A 13,202-nucleotide genomic window follows, 5' to 3' on the forward strand; every position below is an offset into this window, starting at 1 on the left:
AGCTGCCGACAGGCAGCCAGATAGCGACTGGACTTGGAGCTGAGCTAGCTGTGCCCTCCACAACTAAGATTAAAGGACAACAACTTGGCCATTTTCCTTCCCCAATTCCCCAATAAAATCTTTAAAAAAAAAAGGAGCAGCATAGTGAAGTGAGTACAGTCAATGATATAGTAATAACGATGTATGGTGCCAGGTGGGTACTGAACTAGTCAGGGGGATCACTTCTTAAATTATATAAATGTCTAACCACTACACTGTACACCTGAAATTAATGTAATATTGAATGTCAACTGCAATTGAAAAATTTATAAAGGGGGTGAAGGTGAAGGGGAATTAGAGGTCCAAATTTCCAGGTATAAAACAAATAAGTCATGGGGATGTAATATACAGCATTGGGAATCTAGTCAATAATATTGTGATAGCGTGATACGGTGTCAGATGGTTTCTGGACTTATGGTGATCACTTCTTTAGGTAAATAAATGTTGAAGAACTATGGTGTACACCTGAAACTAATATAATATTGTATGTTCACTATATTGTAATAAAAATCTTTTTTTTTTTAAAGGTGTTGATCCCAGAAAGCAAACGTTTCAGAATTCCTAGTCAAGATTCCTCTTCCCCCCAGGCAACCTTGCTGGTGGGTAAGAGCCTTCTCAGGCTCTCTGAGCGAGAAGCAGGTGCAGGTGTGCAAGGGCATGCCGGCGGAGTCCCAGCATCTCCTCTGACCTGCTGGCTGTCCCACCCCACCTTGAGCAGCAGCCAGGTGGATGGTCAGGAGGTTATGAGGAGCAGGGATTGAGGTCTATTGTTCTGTGCTCCCCCAGGCTGCAGCTGCAGCTGCGGCTGCGGCAGACAGCTCCCCTGTGAGTCTCCTCAGCTGGCTGAGGCCAGAGGAGGGAATCAGAAAACACTGGCTGCCTCTGGCTGGTCAGGACTTTCCCTGCAGGTGTGCCAGCGAGCAGAGTAAGCTATACGATCATTTGCGCTGCTAGCTGCCAGGAGATACACAAAAGCTTGAATTCTGCACATGAAAGGTAGTTTGGTGTCAGTGTGGACTGAGCGAAAGGGTAGGGAGTATATACTCAGGAGCCCTTGAGGTCAAGGGGAACCTCAGGTGAACAGCTGCACCCTCTCCTATTACCTTACTGCTCTAGTCATTTAATGGTTCCCTTTAGGCTGGTTGTCCAAGTCTGTTAGAGCGGCTATAACAAAACACCATAGACTGGGTGGCTTATCAACAACAGAAATTTATTTCTCACAGTTCTAGAGGGCGGAAGTCCAAGATCAAGGTGTCAGCAGATTTGGTGTCTGGCAGGGGCCTGCTTCCTGGTTCAAACATCTTCTTGCTGTGTCCTCACATGGCAGTAGGGGCAGGGAGCTCTGCGGGGTCTCTTTTATGACAGCGCTAAACCCATTCAGGAGGGCTTGTTCCTCATGATGTAATCAGCTCCCAAAGGTCCCACCCCCTAATGCCAACACATTGAGGATTAGGTTTCAACATGAATTTTGAGGGGACACAAACATTCAGACCATAGTACTTGGGCCAGTGAGCTGTGCCTGAGCTGAGCTGCCAACAGGTGGCAGGATGGCTCAGCTGGTGAGAGCACGTGCTCCTAACAAAAAGGTTTCAGGTTCAACTCCCACATGGGATGGTGGGCTACACCCACCCACAACTAAGAGTGAACACGGCACTTTGAGCTGAGCAGCCTCGAGCTGCCAACAGGCAGCCAGATGGCGACTGGACTTGGAGCTGAGCTAGCTGCACCCTCCACAACTAAGATTAAAGGACAACTTGGCCATTCTCCTTCCCCAATTCCCCAATAAAATCATAAAAAAAAAAATGGTGCAGCATAGTGAATACAGTGAATTCTTGTGAACACATAGTGAATACTTGGTATGATGGGATTGGAAAGCTACAGAGGCTGACTGAATTTTCCTCTTGGGCTAAAACACTAGCAGTTGCATTTAATGAGTTGTTTGTGCCAGGCACTTGGGTTACCACACACACACACAGAACTGTCCCTATTTTACAGGTGATGATATTGACTTTCTCAAGGTCCTCAAGTAGCTCTCAGGCAGGTCTGTCCTCTTAACCTGTATGCTCCACTGTCTCATTGCCGAATTCTGTGAGATTTTAGATCTCTTTTCCCTCTGGTTATCAAGGGACGCAAATATGGGCTGATTACATGGAACCTTCGGAGCTTGCCGTTGCATAAATCAATTTTCTCTAATAAAGGGGAATATCTTTTTCCAATGGAGTCTCCACTTGTTCTTTCAGCATTCACTGCACCCCAGCGGTAGGTACCATGTCTGCAGAGCTGAACAGTGAGCTTAGTGATGGCAGGAAGTTGGACCCGTGAACTAGCGGCGCTTGGGAGAATTGCCTTCCCTGTGTTAGGTTTGCTGATAAACTGCCTATGGAACAAACCCACGAGAAACCTCTCTTCTGCCTGTAAGGAAAGGTCTGGCCAGTCCCTTTTGCTCTCTGAGCACTCCCTAGAAGAGACAGCCTAATGTTGAAAGTGTTTCCTTAATATAGCTGCCCTCCGGTAGTCTGCCCCTCACTGGTTTGGAGGAAGATTTTGGTGGATGAACAGTCTCTTAGACGGGCTTTCACCACGCTGCCTGCAGCATCCTTGGCTGCTCCCTTCCAGCTGCTCAGCAACTGACTGACATTCCCAAGCCAGGCCCGTCTGCTTTCCACTCGACCTAACCCTTGATTTGAGTGGAATTTCAAGAAAGGAAATGGGGGACAAGCAGTCGGAGAGGACAAGCCTAGTTAAATTGAGGGCGCTTTGACGGAAAAGGAGATTAAGCCATTGGCACGTGACAAGGAAAACCCAAGTATATGACAGAAAAGTCAACCCGGGCAGAGGCCGCAAAATAATTCTTCTGAGGAATGTTTTAGAAAAGGTCAAATCTGGTACTTTATTCTACAACTCTTAGTTTCTACTTATACTTGTCCGAGGCCTAATCCAAGGAGCAAATCTTTTCCCTGGTCAACACAAGCAATTTTTCCTTTGCATATTCTTAAAAAGTATTCTAAACGCATTCCACTTTTAATTGCTATGCTAATTAAACGCAGCCTATTTCTCATTCTTCCATTTAAAAATGGGAGTTGTTAATCAACCTGTATGAAACTATCATCTTTTTATGGGGCGGTCAAATTATTTATAATTTGTATAAACTGTTAAAGTATGCAGTGTGATATCGGCTAAATGCATTGAGCTTCACCCGGCATAAAATTATAAAGTATTAGCTGATTCATTTCCAAACAAACACAATAAAATATGGGAAGAACAATGACAAATTTTACACTAATCAAATTAAAATCAGTATAAAGACTCTAGCTCAATTTTTCTTTAATTTCCCAAATATCACTTATTTTTCCTATTGTGTTTTAACAGGCACATTATAATACACTGACCGTTGGAAAGCATCTATGATTACAAATAAAAAATATGCACCCATAATTCCTTCAACACGATTTCAAATACCAAAGAGTCACTGCCAAATTTCCGATTTTAATAAATAAAATTCTTGACATTAAATAAACATGGCTTCACTGATAATGCTGATTTTTAAAAGATATCTAACAATGAAATGTAGTAAATTTATTGCTTCCAAGGTTACGTTGGCACAATCTCTATAAGATAGAACTGAAACAAGAGCAAACTGCCCCAAAGCAATTTCATAACTAATCTTTATCCCTTTTGACATTTGAGACGACTTTACAAAGCTATCATTTTACAGTCTTTATCTTGAAAGGGATGTCCTGCTATCTAGCTACTTAAATTCTACACATGTTAAGATAGATCCTGAGGACATTAGTGTGTTTAAACCACAGGAATGCAATTTTACATGTGATACAGTACAATAAATGCTTGATAAACCTTAACGTGCAGTTCTGTAGGTATAGTACCCTGTCAGACAACATAAAAAAAATTCACAATGCAAAACCAAGAGTATTTATTTCCATTATTAAAAAAAAAATGCAACATTTCACAATCCCTGGAACTGTAAAACACCTGCTCTTTAATTTACAGAATTGAGGGAAGTTATTTTAAATGTCAAAATATACATGCTGAATGTGATTTAGCATAGAAGCACCAACATCTGAAAAGTTTATAAAAATTGCTTAAACTTGCTTGGTACATTTATTCATGAATTACACTCAGTTTGAGGGAGACAACAGGACCCCAAGAGCTCATTAATATTTAAGAAATAGCTGAATAGGCTCCAACTTGATTACAGCAAAATAAAAAATACTGCTTTTAGTTTTTTTATACAAGTCATCTAAAATTTAGATTCAAAATGTCAGTGCTGCCTTTTATTGTGAATGGCAGTTCGATCATCAAATTTGTCCGTGTTCCAGTTTAAGATACTTCATACATAATAAGTACTTAATGGCTTAAAAAATTAAAACCAACCAACAAACAAAAACACGAGTCATTTAGTGAACATCTGAAGTTAATAAAAAAAGTTAGATCTCTTATATTTTTATGTATAATTGGGTATAAAGTTGTTTTGTAGCAAATAAAATTATTTTAAAAATGTAATCAGTCCATTCAGCAATTAGATCTTTGCTAAATATGGCACTATATATCTTCAGGCAAAAACTGCTATATGAAGTTAAATGAAGTAAATACAAAATTAATTTCTTGGTTTACAAATCAAAATTATTATGATATTAAAGCATGCCTCTTTCCAAGCCACTTTATCAATGCTGAGAATAATTAAATAAGAAAAATCTATGCCAGCATTGCTCTACATATACTAACATGGCCGTCCTGAATGGTCTCCACAGGCTGGTTGGGGAAGGGACCTGGTCTGGTTCCCCAGCTCTGTGGGGTTGCCACCTCCACCCTCACTCTAAATAGCTTATACAAGATCAAGTCATTCACACTGGTAACACAAAATTCCAGCAAGTTCTAATCATGAAAGCCACCTACATTTATATATTTGCTTTTTACTGTGTACATTAAAAAAAGAATATTGTTGTGCTTTTCACATATATAAATTTTCATATCATTTTATTACTTGGTTTCTTGGGAAGGGAAAAGAAAGACAAAGAAAAGGGGTATACCAGGAGAGTCAAATCGTAAAGTAACATTACACACACAATTAGCTAAATACCTCTTTAATTTAAAAGACACTACATCAAAAGGCAATATATATAGAAGAAAACAAAGTTTCCTCCCTCAAATCCATATTATTCCATGATAGATTTTCACATCAACCAGTATATCTATCTATAGTTTCCATTATTTCTTTAGTTACCCATGAGTATGCTTTTAGAATTAGATGTCGTTTCCATCGCAGTCTAAACACTACACTATTAGGGAAATGTGCTTAGAAATGGTTCACTGATTGACTCATGAGGACAGTTATTTACAGAGACATCTATTTACGTTAGCAATAAATAATCCTGCTATCCAAAGAGAGTGCTCATGCGCACACCGATTGGGCTGCAAGCTCTGAAAATATTTACACAGTGTCTCAGCTGCAGCTCTCTCATCAGTAGTGAAAGTTCAGGTCCTTCCATTTCTCCTCCTTAGTCTTGCTTCTGGGGGATACATCCTTCCATTTCTACAACTTCAGGCCAGCCCTCGTATTTGTTTGTGTCCTTATTGTTCTTTATGTGCTGTTGGAACACAAGAATAGTATGCAGTTTTTTTAAAAACCTGGGTGGACTACGTCTCTGCAATCACGCACTTCAGCATACTCATTTCACTAACACTCATGCCAGCAATGAGCTCATACAAATTATTGTTCACGATATTAGATGAGCGGCCCCTGGGGCCTGGCATAGGGCGGCAGGCCTTCAAACAACAGCTGAAAGAACAAAACACTGTCTATGTTTTTTAAAGGGTCATTTGTCAGTCCAAAAGTAAAATTTACATTCTACTAAGTTCTAAAGGATTTCCAACGTTTATTGAGTATACTATCAAAAGCTCAATTAAAACCTTTAATAATTGATGCTTCCTAAAAGGCTTAAGAGAAAAGTCATCCTAGACCAATGTATTGTCATGTAGGGAAAAAAAAAAAATTTCCATGCAGAATTTTGACTCTTTTTTAAGCACTGAAATTAAAACACTGCTATGTCACGTTAAATAATTGATGACCAGGAACTTATAAATATTTATGAACATATTTAATGTCTGCTTTATCTAAGTTTCAAATAACTGGGATAGGAATATGGACCATACGATGTCACACCATTTGCTTTTGTCCATGAATGATGCAAGTCCAAGACACTAACCTGTTCAAAAGGGCTTTTTGTCTTAATGCCTTTCCCACCACAGAAGACCCAGTTGTCTCTAAAAGCAAGGGTGGTAATCGACGTACTTCCCAGTTCAGCAATGAGCCGCCGCGCCTCATCATTGAGTCTTAGCAGGAGAAAAAGAATAAATAATATAATTAACATAGCACGCTCGATGTTATCTAAGTCATACTGATTCACCTGGGATATTTACCATATAATGTCAGACAAAATGAGAAAATGCCAGCTTAAATAAGAGAACATTAAAAAAAGAACAAAGAAATGTTTTCAGAGTAACAGTCCTACCCTCTGACATTTTCTTTTATTTAAATATAGTTGGTTTGCAGTATTATACTAGTTCTATTAGTTTCAGGTATACACTATAGTGATTTCACATTTTTATATCTCACAATGTGATCACCTCACTAATTCCTACTATTTGAATTCTTTAGTGACAAAAGACATGAAATCTAATGATTAATTTTAAGTTTATTCTATTAAATAGCACCTCCTAGCTGTCTTTATTTCACACTAATAATGAACTTTCATCTATATCTATCAAATACAGCAGTTAGTAGATGCCCATGCAGGCTAATCCAGGTCTTAAGCAACCAATATCTTTGTAAAATTCAAAACTACTTTGAATCTCCACTAAACCCTTTGTAAATTGCATTTGAATAAAGGTAACTGCTAATAGAAATCTAGATGTTTCTAATTCTATGTCTTATTTAAAATAAAATGAATTTTGAGAATAGGAATATAAACTGTACTCATAGCTTCCAAGTGGTTATTTAATAAAAATGAAAATATTAACCAGACAGCAGCTAAGTACCTCCCAGCAGGAGGATGGGCTGCGACAATCGCCTAACTGCTAAGGGAACAGCTAACTGAAATGCCATCAATGAATTCCGTGTAGGCTCTGAACTTAATGGTGAGTCCTTCTCCAGCTCCCCTCCTGTCTCAACAGGGAGAAGGAATTCAGTAGATACATGCTAGCTGCAGAGCTGAGAAAAAAAAAAAAAGAACAAAAAAGTAACTAAGGGCCACCGGTACAGTTATTTGGCAGTCAAGTCCTTTACGTCAGCCAAAACATGGCAATATGGTCAATCTGAGAGGTTTGACCTGTTAAAAATCGAAGGCAAGTTTTTGTTTTGTTTTGCAAACAGGTGGAGCAGCATTGCTGGCTGAACCACAGCCTGAGTACTGTTGTCCGCCGGGGGTGGGGTGGGGTGGGAAAGCTCACTAGGAACGGTCAGGAAATCAGCTGTTGTTCTGGAATATTTAGCCTTTCAGACTCAACCCTGTAAAAAGCGGTGCATTACTAGTGAAATAAAGATAAAAGAAATGGCTGTGCCCCAGATCCAGTGGAGTCCGGGCCTCCTGAAGATTGTAAGCCTTTCACACCGAATCACGGCTACGTGCTCGTGGCTTGCTCCCCGAAGTTTGTCTGTAGCTGTTTCCCGTGCCCACCCTCACACGAATCAGCGCTCACTTTTCATTTGTTTGCTCACTTGATAAGCAACTTTTATTTCAGAAAGACGCTCCCTGAAAGTACTGCCTGCACCCCGTTTTCTTGTTTTCAGGGTTAGCATGTCATGGACCTGGAAGACTGTCGAATTCCACCCATTAGTTTATTCAATTCTACTTTCTTAGGACATTTTACCTGCATCATCAGCACTAACAGGTGAGTTTTGCAGCTACAACAGGGATAAATAGTATCAAAACGCAGAGGTCAGACAGTAGGTTCACGGGCAGCTTAGTGACCACCTCCTGCAGAGAGGCCTTGGGGCTGGATCACATTTACATCTCAGAAAAATCACAAACTGGCACCTTGCATAACTGAGGGTTGCTCATAAAGAGCGGAATGCTAAGTTCACAAATGCCGAAGGATTGCTTTATACCTAAAAAACTGCTTGAAAAGTAGGTGGTTACCCAAATGCGGCTCTGGCCCCCTGCAAAAAGTATGTAAACTCTTTCTTATCTAAGAATTTTATATCAAGTAAGAAATATATTAAAAGGCAGTCTCATTTTCACTTCTGCCCTTCTTGATTTTCAGAAGTGATCATTTTGATATGTGTGAATAAACTAAGCCAATTTAGCCAGAGATCTAGAAGCAACTTGAAAATTTAGCTTCACATGTTGACTCGGTTCATTTCTCTCCTTACTTTCCCCTGAAAACACTCTTGGGTCCTGTGCAGAAAAGGGTCAACAGAGCAGACCTGAGGTGGCCATCCTCACAAAGGCCCAACAGCAAGACTGATCCTTGATCGGCATTGGGAAACTTGGATTTGGAGTGGGCGCTCAACACTCTCAGAACTGACTGGAATGCCTCACTGTGCCTCAACTGTACAAACAATGCAGTTTATGATAAACACCTACTTTCTTTCTAGCACTCTGGAATTTGGGGATGTGTTAGGCTGGGGGTGCCTACGTGACCAGCTCCTGATAAAAACCCTATGCACTAAGGGTCTACTAAGCTTCCCTAGTAGACAGAATTTCACAGTGTTGTCACAGTTGGTTGCTGGAGAAATGAAACATGTTCTTTGTGACTTCACCTTGGAGACGATGCTTGGAAACTTGACTTTGTCTTATGCACTTTTGCCCTTTTCCTGCAACAAATTGTAGCTGTATGTGAACAGGTCTATGTGCTGGGTCCTGTACGATGTTCCAGCAGGTCATCACACCTGGGGGGCAAGGGGAAGCGTTCTGGGCACCCCTGCCACATGCCCCAGTCTGTGTCTGTCTATCGAACTGTAGTTTTATATCAAGATAACTCTCTCAATTACTGCTAACGTTTTCTGATCTGCCTATGGAGCGTTCGGAGGATTGTATTAGTCCTTTCTGATATTTTCTATGTAACCAAGTAAAAGATGATTTCATAATTCAAAACGAAGTTTAAAATCATGCAACACAGCCAATATTTTAAGCATTGGATTAAATATACAGGTGTCAAAATGTCGCATTTTTTAAAAGCCAGAGTAACTAATGTAGTTCTATATACTGCATGACGCTTAGCAATAAGCTTTTTTATTCTATAGAGGAGCACCATGAATGGGCGACATACATTTTAATCTTTACTAATGGTCATAACTAGCTGAGTTGTCAAAAGTTTCTATGGAATAAATTACTTGGGTTAAGATTTTTTTTAATGAATATAAAATTATCCTGTGACAAACCAGAAGGCGGACAGAGAATCAAGCTTTCCTAGAACAGACTCCAAAGCTGCAGAGGCAAGTAGAGCAGAAACAGAGGAAGTGGGAACTGGAGGTGGGAGACTCTGGGACCTGCCTCCATCTGTGATGGGAAGAGAAGAACATCGGATCATGAAACCAAGCTGGGGCTCCCTTTCTCGAAAAGTACACAAAGCAGGAAGGAGAACTGATATTCAGGCCTCAATTCTGACAGGGAGGGACTAGTTGGCACGTCCAAGTGTCAAGAACATTGGAAGGAAATCACCGTGTTACCTTAGGAGTTTGAAGAATAAGAAACTCTAGGCACTGGGGGCCATGTAGCCTAGACATTAAAGAAAGTATATTATACAAAGTTCATTAGAAACTCTTAAGAGATAATAGGACTCTTTAAAAACCAACGCACCAACAAAAACCCCAACAATGTCCACTATGTAATTTGTTAATAATCTCAGGAAAAAAGGAAGATAGTTGCTAAATTAGTGTTACTACAGGAGTGTTTCGTGATGGGCTCAAACTTCAAAAAGGAAGTGTACAAAAATACAAGGCAAATCCTACTGCTAATGACAAAACTTCTACTATTACTACCAGGAAGGCCTGTAGTGCTTAGAATGAGATGAGACTCATAAAACTCTTAAAGACCACAGACAGAGCGTTTGCTAATAAGTGTGAATAATGAAGAGACCCATTGTTTCACGAGGAAGATATACTATCGAGATCAAAGCATGATTGTCTTTTCCAGGGAGGCCAACATTCTTTGATCAACATGAAAAGGGAAGGGTAGCTCAAAAATGTCCACATAAATGCTTTAAGGGAAATTTAAACGGCCAGGCCCACACACATCCCACACCTGAATTCTAAAGGAACTTGCTCATATAACCTTCAGTGTAGTGACAGGTATTTTAGAAGCATCATGGAAAGCGGAGATGCTAAGACATTAAAAGTTACACACTCCAGTTCTCAAAAAAGGCAAGGAAAATTTTAGAAACAAGGGTCCCATAAAACCAATTCCAATTCCTAGCAAACTTCTTGAAGGGATTATTACAAGGAGATGCTGTGAGCATTAAAACACGAAGGGAGAAAGGAGACGAGGCAGGGGGCAGGACGGAGGAGAGAATAAAGCCAGGTTACCATCATCTCAGCGATTTCAGCTTTTGAAGAGGTTTCAGGCAGTGGATCAGGGTACTGTAATTAGCATGGTACATGCATCTCAAGTGAGCATCTGATAGTTTCAGAAGAGTCTCTATGAGTAAAATAATAACACAGCAGCTGGATGGTGTGCCTGTGAGGGTAGGGTCCATTGGCAGCTGTCTGAAAAGTAGTTTCTGCAGTTAATAGACAAATCCCTCACAGGGTGGCATACTGGCTCTCGGTAAACATTTTTATCAATGAGTTCAATTTAAACATAAGAATGACTTTGGAGAGAATACAAAGCCTGGATCCTGGAAACCCCATAGGACAAATGTCAGAATCAAGGCCAAGTAGGCCAAAATCAACAAAATTAAATGTAACAAGGATCCGTGAATATCAAGTCCTTCATTTAGCTGAAATCGAATCAAGTTTTGCTGTGGAGAAGACCTGACTTGGCAGTGCTTAAAACACCACCATCTAAGATCAGATGAAAAGATTGGAGAATTTAACTTGACCAAAGACTCAGGAGCCAAAGCTGTGATGTGACTGTGTAAAACAAAACTAATACAAGTCTGAATGAATATTCAAAGAAATGTAATCTCTACAGCATGGTAAGCTAGCATCGCCATTGTGCCCCGGACTGGCCAGACCACAGCTGGAACACTGCGTTCGATTTGGGGCACTCAATGTAAGAGAGACAATAATGAACGAGGGGACGTCCAAGAAATACAGCCAGGAGGGGAAAACCACCTAGAAACGTCACATGATACCTAGTGAAATGAGCCTTGCCTATTGAGGCTGGAGAAAACTAAGAGAAAGGCCAGTAAGCTTCCAACACTGAAGTAACAAATGATTCGTGGAATGTATTTATTGTTTTGTTGTTCCCTTTATCCAAGAAAAGGACTATCCGGCAACTGTAGAAGGAGATCACCCTGAGAACATAACATTTACTTAAGGATCGTTTAATGTTTAGTTTCAACTAGAGAAATAATGAGGATAGCTGGCACCCTTAAAGGTGAGCAGGAGGTGTTCACCGAAAACCCTGGCCCAGGGTTGTGATGCTGTGATTTCAAGTGACCTTGAAGATCCCTTACTTCAAGACATCAATATTTAAAAGCTTCACTCAGGCACGAAGCTAGCATGTCACAAAGCGTTCTCTCCAAAAGAACTAAAATAGCACAATTTGGCTTGCTCATGCAAACGATTATATTCTTTAGGAAACAAACAAAAACCATCTTATTTTAGAAGGGGTTGAGGTGGAAAGTAGGCATTGTTAAGAGACTTGCATTCCCTAAAAAGTAAGTTTTCTCGGATATAGGTTTTTTTCTATTTTGTGTTTACAATGTGCTTCCGGTTTAAAATCAAGATTAAAACTGGCATAAACAAAGGTAAAGAGGCTTCTTTAGGGCAGAACTTCAGAGCCTTTTTCTGTAAACCCCTAAAAACGTACAGCACACAAGGTGTCATCCGCAAACTTACTTGGCCATTATAGTTTTAAAGAGCTAGGGTTCCGCTGAACACACTCTGGGAAATGCTGACGGGAGCCAGTCCCAGCTTTTCAGCTGACATTCAGCATGCATGGTAGTGACTAAGTAAGACCAGAGAACAATACAGCGCATGGAGTCCTGCTGTCATAGCAACGCGCATAGCAACCCCTTAGCTTGCAGATTGCAGAGTACAGACATATCCGTTTTATCCTCTCAGCTCTCTTGGGTAGAAGCGGGAGAACAAACCAATCGTTAGGAGGTAAAACCCAGCAGCCTCATGTAAGGAAAAGTCCTAACACATCAGAGCTTTTCAGTCCCATGTAAGACTGGGTATACCACAGCTGATGAATCACTTCAAAGGTTCAGACATCTGCCAAGACATGTGGTTATATCTCGTTAAATTTAATAGATGTAGATGGCCCTTCTTCATAAGGATTGTTTGTCCATTTCCATACAAAGAGCATGATGTTTATGATTTATTACACCAGTGTTTGAAAGAGAGAAATACTCGAAATATAAATTCATGGGCTCAAAACTGAAAACGCAGACAAGTTGAATTTGTTTAAATGCACAGAAGTTGACCAAGTTTAAAGACAGCAAAGTTTACATTTCTCCTTTTGCCTTAGAGGTGGAACCCTGCTCTGAGGCTGCTTTGGGTGCATGAAATGAACACCCATAAACAGCAGCTAAAGAGAAAACACCATCCAATGTATTATTACCAGAAAGAAGGGGAACAGGTCTGATGCTTATAATAATGAAATAACCTGGTAAAAAACAGAGGTCATGTGTGTCTATTCAGAAAAGTAGGGCATCTTTTTTTAAGACCTCAAATTATCTATGTAATAACCTAGTCTCTCAGTGAAACCAAATAGCAAGTTACTCATTTTCTGATAAGGAAGCATAATTATATTCTGTTTAGTTCTGTCTAGCTACATGGCAATGGTTGACTGTGCCAGTTCTATTTAACCTTGGAACTATGGGTTTAACGCATCTATAGCTGAACCAGGTGAAATGCACAATGTCAGTGAAACTGCTTCCGCTTAGAAACATTCAGAAAGTGGCACTGCTTTCTTAGTGCAAATCTGCCGTAATGTAGCTACACATTAATTCATGTATAAAAAAGTCAATATAGA

General features: G+C 40.1%; 1 protein-coding gene across 1 annotated transcript in view; it reads right to left on the reverse strand.

The window, feature by feature from the left end:
- Positions 1–3,505: 3,505 nt before the first annotated feature.
- The window catches only part of FAM3C (FAM3 metabolism regulating signaling molecule C), a 44,646-nt gene continuing 34,949 nt past the window's right edge, over positions 3,506–13,202 (reverse strand). Inside the window, exons 7-8 of the mRNA XM_019623706.1 lie at positions 6,264–6,390; positions 3,506–5,645 (exon numbers count right to left, since the gene is read on the reverse strand). Coding sequence (XP_019479251.1) covers positions 5,556–5,645; positions 6,264–6,390 — 217 coding nt within the window. The 3' untranslated portion in view covers positions 3,506–5,555. The remainder of the gene's footprint in view (positions 5,646–6,263; positions 6,391–13,202) is intronic.

The sequence above is a fragment of the Hipposideros armiger genome, unplaced genomic scaffold, assembly GCF_001890085.2.
Source record: "Hipposideros armiger isolate ML-2016 unplaced genomic scaffold, ASM189008v1 scaffold_559, whole genome shotgun sequence".
NCBI lineage: Eukaryota > Metazoa > Chordata > Mammalia > Chiroptera > Hipposideridae > Hipposideros > Hipposideros armiger.